General features: G+C 48.5%; 1 protein-coding gene across 3 annotated transcripts in view; it reads right to left on the reverse strand.

Moving 5' to 3' along the window:
* CUNH5orf42 (chromosome unknown C5orf42 homolog) overlaps positions 1-14,919 on the reverse strand; it is a 73,945-nt gene that overhangs the window by 30,410 nt on the left and 28,616 nt on the right. For all 3 annotated transcript variants that reach the window (XM_023755015.1, XM_023755014.1, XM_023755016.1), the window contains 10 exons: positions 14,647-14,805; positions 14,425-14,533; positions 12,334-12,625; positions 9,631-10,522; positions 7,963-8,111; positions 7,199-7,362; positions 6,628-6,704; positions 5,506-5,585; positions 2,055-2,247; positions 768-771 (listed from right to left, as the gene is read on the reverse strand). In XM_023755015.1, coding sequence (XP_023610783.1) covers positions 768-771; positions 2,055-2,247; positions 5,506-5,585; positions 6,628-6,704; positions 7,199-7,362; positions 7,963-8,111; positions 9,631-10,522; positions 12,334-12,625; positions 14,425-14,533; positions 14,647-14,805 — 2,119 coding nt within the window. The remainder of the gene's footprint in view (positions 1-767; positions 772-2,054; positions 2,248-5,505; positions 5,586-6,627; positions 6,705-7,198; positions 7,363-7,962; positions 8,112-9,630; positions 10,523-12,333; positions 12,626-14,424; positions 14,534-14,646; positions 14,806-14,919) is intronic.

Below are 14,919 nucleotides of genomic sequence, written 5' to 3' on the forward strand. Positions count from 1 at the left end.
CTAATGGGCGGGAGGTGATCACAGAGAATTCAAAGATGGGTGTGTGCCGGGGCGTTCCTCACACGGGCACCACCTTGCCGGGCTGGCCAGCAGCCCCTGAACACGGATGAACGGATGACTCCGGCACAGCTTCACTGCGAAAGAGAAGGCTAAGGGACGGCTTGGCTGACAGCATCCAGGCCTCCTCGACTGCCTGCCTCGTTAGGCTTTTATTGCAGTTTTTATCTTTAGATACAATCGGTGGAGTGAGTAATCTTGGGAGGACACGTGTTTACACTGTCCGCTAGGCGAGGGCATCCAGGAATTAGGCATAAGGATTCCAGTAAACACCCGGGGTCTGCACGTGCGGAGACTCGTTTGGAAAGTTCAAGGAGTAACTAGGGGCACCACCTTCGACACTCCCTTCAGCCTCCCCTAAGTCAGAACTCCCAAAGACAGGGCAGGCGGCCTTCCACACACTTCCTTTTTCTCAGAATGTCCTCCTAACCACCAAGGTGTGTGGGCGGGTTTTCAGGAAAGAAAGCAGCAGAGATTGGCAGACGGGTGAGGGTGAGGAGCTCCCAGGAAGGACTGGCTGGGTCAAGTGCAAGCACGCACGCCCGGCTGACGCCTGCGCAGCATTCAGTCCCCATGGCAGGTGAGCCCCAGGCCACTGGCCTCGGAAGCCTGGGGACGGCATCCAGGATGACATGTTTACGAGGACCAGGTGGCTTTCTCCACCTGGCCCAGCAGGGTGCCCTGCAGAGAGGAGCAGCGGGAAGAAGGGCCATTCTGCCATTTCCGAGGTCGTGACCAGAGAACACCATCAGCATCAACAGGCGCATCACGGAGTGGGTGTCAAGAAGCAGCCCCCGGGTACCCACAGGTCCAGGGATTTGCCACGAAGGAGATGGGACCCAGACGTGCGCACTGACACCGGCTCAACAAACAGTCTGGGCCCAGGAATAGGGACTGTCCCACAGTCCGGGGCGCTTGTCCAGAAACGTAACGAGGATGAAGATTCGCCAAACAAGCTCTAGACGCTGGTCACCTACGTACCTGTCACCATTTCCAAAAAGAGAAGGAAGGCAGGGGTGACTGACAGTGATTCTTAACCTTTGTGAGAAGCCAAATTATTTGCAGAATTGGTGAAATACACAGGGCAGTGACCAGCAAAGGCCCTGTGCAATCCAAGAAACAAGTTTGAGAAATACTTCTAAAACTTTACGCTGTTAAAACAGGTTATAAAAAGAAAAAGGACTGGGGAGAATAAAAATAAAATCAGTTTCAACAGTGGAACAGGCAGAAAAGTATTCTCATCAGGCCCATAAGTTCAAAGACATCAAGAATCACCAATGAAAATGGTGTATCGCATCCCATGCGTGGAGAACGGAGTTGAGGGAAACGAGTATCTAAGGTACAAAGCGGGAAAGGAAAGTAATTTTAAACTTCGGTAGACAGAGAGGAGGATGACCAGGTGAGAACAAGACGCTGCAAGTCAAAGGGAAAGTACTTTGACCTGCAGCCGGCAACTTCCAAGCAAGCCCAGGCCGGGTATGCGGGAACTAGGCGGTGGCAGGAATGAGCTCAGGGCACTCTGAGCAGGAGTCTGCTGGGCGGGTTTGACCCCCACCTCACTTTGTGGGCACCTCTGCGTCTCAAAACACTCAGTAAAACCAGTCAGCCTCTAAGCCAGTGGTTCTCAACCTTCCTAATGCCGCGACCCTTTAATACAGTTCCTCATGTTGTGGTGACCCCCAATTTCATTGTTACAAATGGAACATAATTAAAGCATAGTGATTAATCACAAAAACAATATATAATTATATATGTGTTTTCCGATGGTCTTAGGCGACCCCTGTGAAAGGGTCGTTCGACGCCCAAAGGAGTCTCGACCCACAGGTTGAGAACCACTGCTCTAGGCCCTAGAGATGTGGGCGTCTGAATGAGCAAGTGCCCAAAGCAGAGAAGCCGGGCGATTCCATTCCAGCCGCCCCTTCCTGGACGTGTGTCCACATGTGAGAACCTCACATGCATCACGTGTGGCCTCACGCGCTCATGGCAGAGGTGCTCACCTGGACTAACTTGAACACCTCGTCCTGGAGCATCTGCCTAACAGAACCGGGAGATCGTGGCAGCCGCGCCCGGGGCTCGCCGCGCGGGGCCGGCGGGGGGGTGGGCACCAGGGTTTGTGAAGCAACGCTGACTCCATTGGGCACCACGGGTGGGTCTGGAGACGATTTCTCTTTACATGCAGGGGTCTGTGCACTGCGCGGGGAGCGTAGGAACAGAAATCACACGTTAACCAATACAGCACATTACATGGCTATGATCTGAATATCTGGGTCCTACTCGTTTCTTCTACTTTAACAGCTTTCTCAAAGTTTTCAGGAAATTTAAACCCTCCAGCCTCCTCTCTGTACCCCTCGCATCTGGCACCACCAGACACACTGGTCGTCAGCGCTTTCACTAAGAGGCGTGTGCTGCACGGTCAGCCTGGTCCCCTCCCTGCGTGATAAGCCAGAGCAGTTCACACAAGTATCTTACTTGCCTGGTCCCTGTAAGGCATCTGAGTTTGAAACTGTGCAAGTCATTCTTTCCGCTGTACAAACTATGTAATTTGGTTTGAGACTATGTGTTTGTTTTTAACTACATTTAATGACCCAGAGTGGAGTTAAGAAAACAGGGAATGTGTCTGGCTGGTGTGGCTCAGTGGCTGAGCATCAACCATGCACCCAGAGGTCACTGGTTCGATTCCCGATGCCCGGGTTTCAGGCTCCATCCCAGTAGGGGGCATGCAGGAGGCAGCCAATCAATGATGCTCTCTCATCACTGATGTTTCTCTCTCTCTCTCTCTCTCTCTCTCTCTCTCTCTCTCTCTCGCTCCCTCCCTCTCCCTTCCTCTCTGAAATCAATAAAAACATATACAAAAATTAAAGAAAACAGGGACTGTATGGGTTAAAAATGTTTAATTCTAAGATGGGTTAAAAAATGTTTAATTCTAAGTTTGCTATACAGCAAACTCACACTGACCATTAAATGTGAAATAACAGTATTATGAACATTTCATTTCCGAACAAATCAGAGTTTGTTTTTATAATTAAACCCTAACCAACAAACTAAAATGATTATTCCTTAAACATAGCAGATACTCAATGTTTTCTAAGCAAATCAATTTCCTAAACTAAATAAGGGAGCAGGCATTATCCTACCCAAATAAACTGATCATTGTCTCTAAAAAGAAAAGAACGTATTAAATTGCATTTACATTTATGAGGCCTTGCTCTCATTTCCTTTCAGCAATATTCGCCTTTTACCAAACACCTAAGGTTCACAAGAACAAAAGCTCACTTGTCAACTCCATGGAAAACAGGCATTACAACTCATTTGCCTGCCTTAGACAATGTTGTTAGCCTTTGCCGTCAATGAGTAGCAAGGAGGTCAATTCTAGGGACGGAGAAATTTTCTAAAGTAAAGCTGTGCTACATGATCCTCCTCCCAGCAAGATTTCCACACGGACACATGGCTCCGCCTCTGCGAAGATGCAGCGGCAGACTGGACGCGTCTGCTCACCGATAAAAGCATTCTGTGCTGCTGGAAATCGCTAGAGGCTGAAAGTGAGCAACTGCCACATCTCTTGATAAGAGAGCCACTACTTTTTTCAGAAAGCCTGTTCTAAAATAGTTCCTGTATTTCTTTAAAACACACCTACTTAAAAAAAAAGAAAGATTTTTCTCTAATATATTTTTTATTGATTTTTTACAGAGAGGAAGGGAAAGGGATAGAGAGTTCGAAACATCGATGAGAGAGAAACATCGATGAGCTGCTTCCTGCACACCTCCTACTGGGGATGTGCCCGCAACCAAGGTACATGCCCTTGACCAAAATCGAACCCGGGACCCTTCAGTCTGCAGGCCGACGCTCTATCCACTGAGCCAAACCAGTTAGGGTTAGAGGAAAATCTTTCAATAATTCACTTAAAGGTGTCAGAAATGTGTACCTACGTCACTTTTTTAATGCTTCATGTTGATTTAATATTATTCTCTTAGTTTTTGGTGAAAACATTCAGTAATTATTTCAAAAGGTACAGGAGGCATCAGTTTATTCTCTTATCTATTTATAAAACAGGATAACATGGTAGTGTATGCAAAAGTTCTTACCTAGGAATTTCTGAACTTCTGTCTACACAAAATGAATGAGGAATGGTATGTTCATGATTTGAAAAGGCTTCGATCATACTACAATTAAAGATTAATGATCGCTTAGGAACCAAGATATTCTTTACATTCTGTAAGAGACAGGCGATTGAATGGCCAGCCATCTCAGAGTCCAAACATCCTCTACTCCAGCCTCTGTGAAGTTAGCTCATAATTACCACCTGTTTACATTTGTCACCATAGCAATTAGTAACAGATTCAAACAAAGCCAACAGCTATGTCTGGATGGCTTGATGACTTGGACACTGTTGCCTGCTCAGCAACAGGAATAAGAAAATCTCAAATGAGGGTGGAGAAATGGGGTGAGCTGGGACCTCAAGTTCCACCTGTGGAAGGGGCAGACCTTTGCTCAGAACACGAGAGAGCCCATTCTCACATTCGAAACTGTAAAGACTGGTTTTAGTGACAGAAATATCTCTATTACTTGTAAAGGCACATGACATTAAGTATATTCTTGTTAATTTTCCACAGAACCGAACAAATTTTTCACACTGAGAAGAGAGAGAGAATCTAATTATGTTGCCTCTCATGAAAGGCAATTCTAAAATTTCAAATATTTAGCTCTCCTTGAAACATAACTAAGCTAGCCAGCAGAGTATATTACACCAGCAGAGTATATTACACCACTATTCATTAGCCTTATGAACAGTGTTCAATAATTAAACCACAATAGTGACAGATTGACTCACAATGGTTCTTCATTTGATCCAATAAAAAGGGAATCAGCCGAAACCGGTTTGGCTCGGTGGATAGAGCGTCGGCCTGCGGACTGAAGGGTCCCAGGTTCGATTCCGGTCAAGGGCATGTGCTTGGGTTGTGGGCACATCCCCAGTAGAAGATGTGCAGAAGGCAGCTGATCGATGTGTCTCTATCATCGATGTTTCTGACTCTCTATCTCTCTCCCTTCCTCTCTGTAAAAAATCAATAAAATATATTTAAAAAAAAAAAAAGGGAATCAGTATGGAAGAGTGGTTACCTAATTAGCTGTTGAATAAACCCTGGTGAATTTGCAGCTGCATTTTACTTTGATAAGGCTGAGAGTGATGGGAGAACAAAAGGCTAGATATCTATACTTATTTCACTCTACTGAGATTTAGAAGTATAAGTCACTACAACTCATCACTTACCATTGCTATAAACTGAACTTACAATTCCATTAGGAGCACAATATCACCATAACATGTATATCGTAAATTGTAAGAAACAAAATCCATCCACCAAGTGAATCCGAGATGAGCCCTGAGCACCCTTCGCCCGTTCCCGGATGGACACATGGCAGTTGCCATTGCTTCCATCGCCCGCCCCTTACCCATTCTGTGCTGCTGGCTTTTCCTCCACATATTTCTCCACTGGTTCCCCCCGTGGACACGGAGCCACTCCTGTGGAATGCTGTTAGGAGGAACGGCACCCAAAAAGAAAAGAGGGAGACAAGTAGGTATTACAGGCAGTGTCTTGAGTTGGTCTTGACATCAGTCACTCAACCAGAGTGACAAGTTTCAAAGCCAGTGAGAGACCAAAACTTAACAGTGTAGGCCCTGCTCTGACCAGACCTTACTCTGTTCACTGCTTCTGGCCATAACCGGGAGCCACTGGGCATGTTCAAGTACAATGTATTCACAAGCACATGTGTATCCGGACATCGTTACATACGTACATTGTGAGAACAATGAGAAAGCCAGGAAAGATTAATCCTTTTTAAAGGAATTGTTTCAACAATTAGAAATGTCTGCATTCCACCTGGAAATGCAGTGTTCACTGTTTTGAGAAAACAATCGTATATAATAAAAGGCTAATATAGAAATCGACTGAATGGTGGAACAACCGGTTACTATGACATGCACTGACCACCAGGGGGCAGACGCTCAACACAGGAGTTGCCCTCAGTGGTCAGTGCACTCCCGCAGGAGGAGTGCTGCTCAGCCAGAAGCCGGGCTCATGGCTGGCGAGCCCAGCAGTGGTGGCAGAAGCCTCTCCCGCCTCTGCGGCAGCACTAAGGGTGTCCAACTGCAGGCTGTGGGGAGCGGACCTAAGCTGTCAGTCAGATATCCCCCGAGGACTCCTGGACTGCAAGAGGGCGCAGGCCAGGCTGAGGGGACACCCCCCCAGTGCACAAATTTTGTGCACTGGGCCTCTAGTAGTACAGAGAAGTACACGTAAGTGCAAACACTGCACACGACAGCTGAGTTACATATTTTGAGTAAAGAATACCTTCCTCACTCTTGAGTATCTTAATTTGCTGCACAGTTCATGACATGAACATTTAAGTCACTGCCTGACATGACTAGAGGCAGAATTTCAGTGGAAAGAAACACTGCGCACAGCAGCACTGCAGTCCGCGGTGTGCTTTGGAGATGAGGGCCTTGGTTGGAGGTGCCGACTAACAACACTGAAGTGTCACTGAAGTAACTTGAGCCCCTATGTGTGGACTTACTTCTAACAGCCGCGGTGACGTCTGCGTGTGAGCGGCGTGGGGACCCTCGGGGCTTCCCACAGGTCCTTTGGCGTCTTCTGCAGCGAAACAAGGGAGAGAAAAGGGACCATTTGGAAAATGATCATTTCACTCTTTAGACGGTTCAGGACTTAACACAGGGAAAAATAAAATGGCAGAAATACTGTACATCCTCCTTACAGAAACACATAAAACGCCTGGAGACAACCCCTCCTTGTCAAGTGGTCTGAGATGAGCCTGGAGAGGCCTCCCTCGGTGTGAGCAGCCCCACGGAGAGCCCCGAGAACCCCGAGAGCCCCTGTGTTAATGAAGATGGCGAGGAGAAGGCCACAGAACAAGAGCCCCCGGGCAATTACCCAGCACGGCAAAGGTCAAGGATTTAAATTCAGGTTAATGTGCTCAACACGTCAAACATATTGAATTCGGTTTTAATTTTTTATTTTAGACTATTATAAACATACCATTTTAGACATAAGACTAAGTTATCACCAATAATCATTCGCCAATTTCAAATTAATAAAGCCAAGCAAAAAGATTAGCCAAATGAACTGACCTTCATGGTCTGGTGGGAGCGTCTCCAGTTCCTGTGTAAATGTGTCTCCTCTTAAAAGATCCTCATCGACGATGTCTACAACTTGTTTATCGGTGTCATCAGTGACAGAAATACCCTCCTCACTGGTTTCCTTTATTTCAGGGGTTCTGGCTTCAGTTGGCATTCTATTGACCAAAATGAAGCAGCTGTAACTGTAACTCATCTTTGGAAACAAGAAGCCTGCTTTCAATTGATACAGTTTATTGAAAAAGAACAAACTTAGTGCCTATATTTATCAGGTCTTTGTGTTTTAACCACGCCTGGTCCACAGCAGCAGCTCAGGGGAAGGTTGTTCAATGAATGACGGGGCCTCCCACTGTATTTACTCAAAAGATTAGAATAATGTCAACTCCTTCAAGCTTGCCCTTCTCACCAGGACTCCCCTGCGTACAGGCTCCACCTTGGGGTCCAAGGACAGACCCCCCCAGAGCACTGCTTCCCAGGGGAAAAGGGGCGAGTGATCCGTTCAACTTCCTCTGACATGGAAACCCATTCGCATAACAAGGGGTCTCTCAGGATGAGCCGCTCTGCCCTCAGAAGGTAAAGGCTGGGCTGACAGGGAAGAGTTTGCAAGGAGCTCCTAAAGCACTTCAGAAAGTGCTCACTCCCCGGTTCTCTAGTGCAAGGACATGCTTCTTCCCTTAACCTTCAAGGGTGCAAGCCTTCCCTTCAAGCCGAACAGCATCAAACAAGGCGTGGAAAAGGAGGCCGCAGTCAGCACTTACTTCAAGGCGCTCCGGCGAGGTTCACTGTGGCCATCCCCTCCTTCAGGCCCCGCTGGCCCGGACCCTGCCACCGAGCAGCCGGCGCGCATCCCGCAGGCACCCTCACTGGGGGGCCCCATCGGAGACCCAGGGCAAGGACGCTCTTGCTCCTAGAACAAGCCATTGCAGTACTTAGATCCCAGCACTAATCCATGCTTTTCCTTATGTTTTATATTAGCTAATCCTTCCCTCAGGACGTCTCCTGGTGACGTTTCTCACTCCATCTATCGGATGCGGAGGCAATGGCCAAGTCTTATTCCGCCCGGAGAAAGCAAACCTGACCACCTGAGCAGCAGTCACACGAATCGGCCTCAGAAATGCTTAAGGGGAACCACCAGTGTCCTCAGGCCACAGGATAACAGCAATACACATGCAGAGTTCTTCCTTTTAATTCTCTTTGCTGTTATAAAGGCAGGAATTACTTCAGAATGACACGGGAGGCAAAAATAGTGACAGCTAAAAATGCAATGGGTGAAAAGCTTTCATCGCTTACTTAGATATTTAGTTATGCACCACCTAGAAACACACATTTCCGTGACAACAAATATCACAGTATCTTATCAACTACCTTAGGACAACAAAAACTGATCTAAAAAAAAAAAGCAAACTCATAAAAAATAACACACACACACTCTCTCTCCCACGCACCCTTCATCCTAGTACAAGCACGTCCCACTTGCAGCCCGCAGGCCGCACGCCTCATTTATTTGGCCGGCGTTGGCCTTTGAGTTTGACATCTTGTCCTAGAGTAAACGATTTTCAAATGGAGGCAGTTTAAAACAGAACAAGGACAGAATTAGACCATGGAGGGGGTCAACCAAGACGGTGGCAGGAGGCTCCTGGGCTCCCCTCCTCCCACAGACACTAAATGTACCACTACACACGCAGCGTCACTAGTGTCACCGCTGAGAGGAACCCCGAAAGGAGAGGACAGAAAGGGGCGCGTCCTAATAAGTGGGCAAGGTCACCTCCAGCAGCAGATCTGGTAACACCCCTTAAAAATGGTCCTCGTTTCCTTCTTTTTATCAACAGACACAAAGCCTTCAAAACTCACAGAGCACTTGTACCCCAATTAATCACTTTTAAGACTTAAAGGAACCCCTTGAAGAAGAAAAAAATTAGGTGATTATAATCAACTAGAGGCCCAATGCACGAAATTCGTCCACTGGAGGGGGGTGGGAGTCCCTCAGCCCGGCCTGCGCCCTCTCACAATCCGGGACCCGTCGGGGGATGTCCGCCAGTCAGAGACCCCTGGCTCCTTACCGCTTGGCTCGCTGCTCCTTAGCACTGCCACGGAGGCGGGAGAGGCTCCCACCATCGCCGCTGCGCTTGCCAGCCATGAGCCCAGCTTCTGGCTGAGTGGCGCTCCCGCTGTGGGAGCGCACTGACCAGCAGGGGGCAGCTCCTGCATTGAGCGTCTGCTCCCTGGTGGTCAGTGCACGTCACAGGGACCGTTTGTTCTGCCGTTTGGTCAATTGGCATATTAGGCTTTCATTATATCGGATAATCAGATTATACTCAATCTTGTCATTAGCTTAGTTTCTTAATAATCCTTCAACACCGGGGGAAATGTAAACATACTTTAATCTGAAAGAGTTCCCATTTGCGTGTGGTAACTCAGGCACTTACCTCCATAACGGCACTCCTGGCCTCGTACGCAGCAGCGTAGGGCTGTTCCGAGAGCCACAGTGATGTCAGAATGGCAGCCGCAGAGGTTCTCACCCGGAGGACGGGCCGGGCCTGGGCCGGCGCCGGGAGGCTGGGGTCGCAGGGCAGCCTGCGGGCGGCCCACCGCAGCATCCACTCCAGCAGCCCCTGCAGCCCCGTGCCGCCCGCTGCACCCAGCGCAGGAGGGAGCTCGGCCAGGGGGCCCGCGTCACTGCCCTCGATCGCTCTGAACACACGCCTTCCTCCGTGACTGCCCTCGGGAGCCCACGGACTCCGGCTGGACACCTTCAGGACGCAAGGCTTCTCTGCCCCGTCCCCCTGTGTCCTGTAGAGGGCCCTCTGCTTTAGGCCGAACAAGCCGCTCCTGCCCCCACTTCCATTAAAATCACCGAGGAGGTTCTCTGGAGGAGGCCTGGTCCCTGCGGCCAGTCCTGGGGCTGGAGGCGCCGGGCCTTCCGGGTCCTCAGGCTGCGGAGCGACCTCGAAGCAGGAGCCCGCGCGGAACACGCCCTGGCCCCTGGCTTGGCCCGGGCGCTGCAATGCTGCGTGCAGGCCCGAGAGCAGAGGGTTGAGTTCCTGTTCTCTAAAGTGCCCCGAGAAGCTCGTCAGCAACGGGATGCCGGGGTCCTCGCTGCCACGCAGGTCTCGCTCCAGGACGTAACTCAGGAAGAGGTCCAGGAACTTCACGTACTCGTCGTCATCGCGTTCAAACTCCCAGACGCCTATCACAGGAGGTGCGTTCTGCGACACCGGCTCCTGGCCTCTTCTCGCAGGGCTTCCTTTCGGATCACCCACGCTCTGGTCAGCACTGGGCTCAGCAGTCAGCGTGGATTCCACGTGACGTGGAGCCTTTCTACAGCAAAACAAAATTAGCAAAGACAAAGTTAATCATTTAATCAGTAAATCTTACGTTAGAATTGACAATAAAAATCCTATCCACTGACTAAGTGGTATTTTTTTTTAATGCTTCGATTATCTCTCTCTCAAATGAGGGGGTTGGACTAAACGATCTCTGAGTGCTCGCTAGAGCTGAACATTCTGAATCTAAAAAAAACACTAGCCCTGACCGGGTGGCTGTCAGTTAGAGCGTCCCGTCCACCAAAAGGCTGCAGGTTCAATTCCAAATTAAGGCATATACCCAGGCTGCAGGTTTGATCCCAGTCAGGCGGTGTACTGGAGACAACCAATCGATGTTTCTCTGTCCCTCTCTCTCTCTCTCTCCCCGTTCTCTCTCTCTAAAAAAATTAATAAACATACCTTTGGGTGAGGATAAAAATAAGTAAAATTTTAAAAATAAAAAATACCACACATTAATATAAAAGGAAAAATTTGTGTTGAGATACATTCACAGAAAGTTTCCTATTAGAAAACATGAATATTTTTCTGGGAGGAAAAATAAATCCTCTAACACAGCGGTCGCCAACCTTTCGGACCTCACGGACCATCAGTGGTCCTCGGACCACCGGCTGGCGACCGCTGCTCTGAAAGGTCAGAACACAAAGACAATAAAAGTCACACGGCACCGACACACCCGCTAGCCTGCGCTGCTTCTCTCGCACCTGCCTGTCCGCTCCGCAGGCACAATGTGCTCGGGCAGGCGGGGCTGCGCAGGACCCCTCCCCGCACAGAAGGAGGGACTTTTAAACACTCTCTGCTGCTACTGAACCTGCGGGGCAGGCACCTGCACTGCCAACCTGCTCTCTCTCAACATGGTCCTTGGGGCAGAACACAGACCCCGAGTTCCATGAACGAGAAGCCAGAGTTCCTGCTGGGCCGGGGCAGAGCGCCAGGTCTGCGTCTCTGCCTATAAACAGGCACAGCAGGCGGCCTCCGGGGTCAACCGGCACACCCTGCACAATTCGGTGTCAGCCGCTGTTTGGAGGAGAGGGGTGACTTCACTTAAGCAAGGGTGTGCTCAGCTACATACTCTTCCAGGTGTGAAAAGGATAAATTACATTTCAGAGACCAGAATTATAAAGAAAAAAAAACCTGCCCGGCCGGTGTGGCTCAGTGGTTGAGTGTAGACCTATGAACCAGGAGGTCATGGTTCAATTCCTGGTCAGGGCACAGGCCCGGGTTGTGGGCTCAATCCTCAGTGTGGGGCGTGCAGGAGGCAGCCCATCAACGATTCTCTCTCATCATTGATATTTCTCTCTCTCTCTCTCCCTTCCTCTCTAAAATCAATAAAAATGTATTTAAAGGAAAAAGTCTGCTTAAATAAGAGTGCAGAGGTTTAAATGATAAGCAAGAATCTCTCAACAATTTAGGGGCAAGTTTCAAAAATGAAATGTGCAATTTCCTTCCCTTGAAACTAAAAAAAAAATAAGTTAGCTAACCCCCAAACCCTGAACTATTTAAGTCTGGAGATTACTAAAAGAACTAAATTCTTCCAGTGAACTCCAGCATTCAACCTACTCATTTGATTTTACACTTTCAGGTGACAAATTATTTCCTGTCTCAATAACGGTTTTAATGGCTTTTCTAATGCACAGTCTCATCTGCATTCCCAGCGTCCTGTGAGGAGGGAGGGTAGTGCTCATTCCCATGAACAGGCCAAGCAGTGAGGTCGCTGGGGCTGGAACCCAGCCCCTCAGTTGCATGAAAATATTGAGACACTTTTTCCAAAGGAAGGGACCACCTGCTATTGAGAGCGCTCAGCTGTACCTGCGATAGAAATGCGTCCCACTCCTTCCTCCGGCCGACCGAGCCTCCGAGAGCGAGTCGGCCTCGCTGTGGCCCGGGGGCGTGCCCAGGTCTGTGAGTGTGCTCCTGCTCAGGCTCGTCCCCAGGGAGCACCCCTCGAACCCGGGACCCTCAGCGGGCTTGTCATCCTCCACGGGCTCCCAGACGTGCCTCTCGAAGGGACCTATGTTTCTCTGCACGCGTTTGAGGGCCTTCACCCTCACTTTGTGGATGGAACGCATGACAACAGACATCGCTTCCTCGGTGTGGGGGCCTGGGAGGAAAGAAGGCAAGGTTTCTGTTCATTAAAAGGTTTCAGCTCGCCCTAACCGGTTTGGCTCAGTGGATAGAGCGTCGGCCTGCGGACTGAAGGGTCCCAGGTTCGATTCCGTCAAGGGCATGTGCCTTGGTTGCAGGCACATACTCAGTAGGGAGTGTGCAGAAGGCAGCTGATCGATGTTTCTAACTCTCTATCCCTCTCCCTTCCTCTCTGTAAAAAATCAATGAAATATATATTTTTTTAAAAAGGTTTCAGCTCGAGAAGGGGCCTGCCTCTGGTCCCTCCTGAGGACACAAAGCCCTCCGACAAGTAAGGCCCCTTCCCCTCCAGATCGGGCCTCCATCAGGACTCGTTAGGCCACAGTCCACACTCCCCGCGGAAGCCGGAGAAGGCCCCTAAGAGTAAAAGGGACAGGACCCTGGCCCGGCCGGTGTGGCTCAGTGGTTGAGCGTCAATCTATGAACCAGGAGGTCACGGTTTGATTCCCGGTCAGGGCACATGCCTGGGTTGCCAACTGGATCCCCAGTGTGGGGTGTGCAGGAAGCAGCCAATCAATGACTGTCTTCATCATTGATGTTTCTATCTGTCTCACTCTCTCCTTCCTCTCTCAGAAATCAATAAAAACATATATATTTTTTAAAGTGTACCCTGGAAAACAAAAATTATAAAGTAACTTAACCACCTTAGACATCAGAACAATAACTATAAAAAGAAACACTTTTTCTATCCCCACAGAGCGGTAAATAATCGAAAATGAGTATAATTTTAGCCAAAGAAACAAGGATACCTTCTGACTTCAACTAATGGGAAACAATGGAAAGGGAAGTTTTTTGAGGCTGCCTATAAAAAAGTTTAAATATTAATACCTACCAAGACATTTTAGGTTTTAGAGAACGCCAAAAACATCTTTAAAAAAATAGAAATCAGGCCCTAGCTGCTTTAGCTCAGTGGATAGAGTGTCGGCCTGCGGACTGAAGGTCCCAGGTTTGATTCTGGCCAAGGGCACATGCCCGGGTTGTGGGCTCCACCCCAGGAGCATGTGTGCAGGAGGCAGCCGATGCATGATTCCCTCTCATCATTCATGTTTCTCTCTCTCTCTCCCTCTTCCTTCCTCTCTGAAATCATAAAAATATATTTAAAAAAATAGAAATCATAAGTGCAATATAAGGATATGAATGCAGTCATGTGCAATCACAGGACATAACTAGACCTAAATACTAGATTAGCTCTAAACATGTGGGTAATTTGAATTCTTTTAACATTTCCACATCATGGTCAAGGCACTTAATGCCACTGAACTCTACACTTAAAATGGCAAATTTCATATTATGTATGTTTACCACAATAAAAACATAATTTCCACAAGATCATCTTGAATGTGTAGGATAAACCTAGAAGCATAAATAACCATAAAGAGAAAGAATACTAGTTTTCAATAAAATATTCACATTATGAAAAGCTCTATGTGCTCATTTTATAGAATTTATCTTACTTAATCCTCTTTCAATACACATTCTTAGGCCCGGATTAAGATAGTCATTTCACAAATACGGAAATGAGGCTCAGAGGGACTGAGCCCTTGACCGGTCACACGTTAGTTACTAAGTAACAGAGCCACGCGAGAGCCGGGTCCTGTCTGCTCCCTGCGGATCTGCTGCTGCACCAGGGAAGGGCCCCGCCTGCTCACCCCGTCTCCGAGGAGAGGAGAGGAGAACTGGAGGACCAGTGCTTTCCAGACAGACGAGGGTCCCCAGCAGCCCGCCCAGCAGATACGGAGAAACGACGGACAGTACCTTTCACGACGCAGCGGCCGAGTCTCTGCCGGAGGGAGTGATACTTTTCTCTTAAAGGAACCCTTATGTCCTCAGGATTGGGAAATGCTTTCACAAACACGTCTGCTACCTTCAGAAAAATTAAAAAGTGAGCTTCATGAGCAACATCATCCTTAATTAAAAGAAAAATCCCTTAGAGTTTCTGATCCTGACTTAGTTACGGTTCACCGACATTCACATTACCTTCCTGATCGGTGGCAGTTCTCCAATAAGGCTCAAAATGAGGTCCTGAATCAGTTCTTCGATGTTAGAAAACCGAGAGAAGGGCAGCATTCTGCAAGCCCACTCCACCGCACAGAGACAGTGCTCAACCGCGCAAGAGTCAAACTCCACGGCCAGGTCCTAAACGGACATTGAAAAAAATCAATCCTTTCCCCTCCAGATGGGCAGGCCAGAACACATTCAAAAGAAAATGTGCTCCAAACACTAAAACCCATCAAGCAACAGTTTTGCAAG

Source organism: Myotis lucifugus, unplaced genomic scaffold, assembly GCF_000147115.1.
Source record: "Myotis lucifugus unplaced genomic scaffold, Myoluc2.0 scaffold_68, whole genome shotgun sequence".
In the NCBI taxonomy this organism is placed as follows: domain Eukaryota; kingdom Metazoa; phylum Chordata; class Mammalia; order Chiroptera; family Vespertilionidae; genus Myotis; species Myotis lucifugus.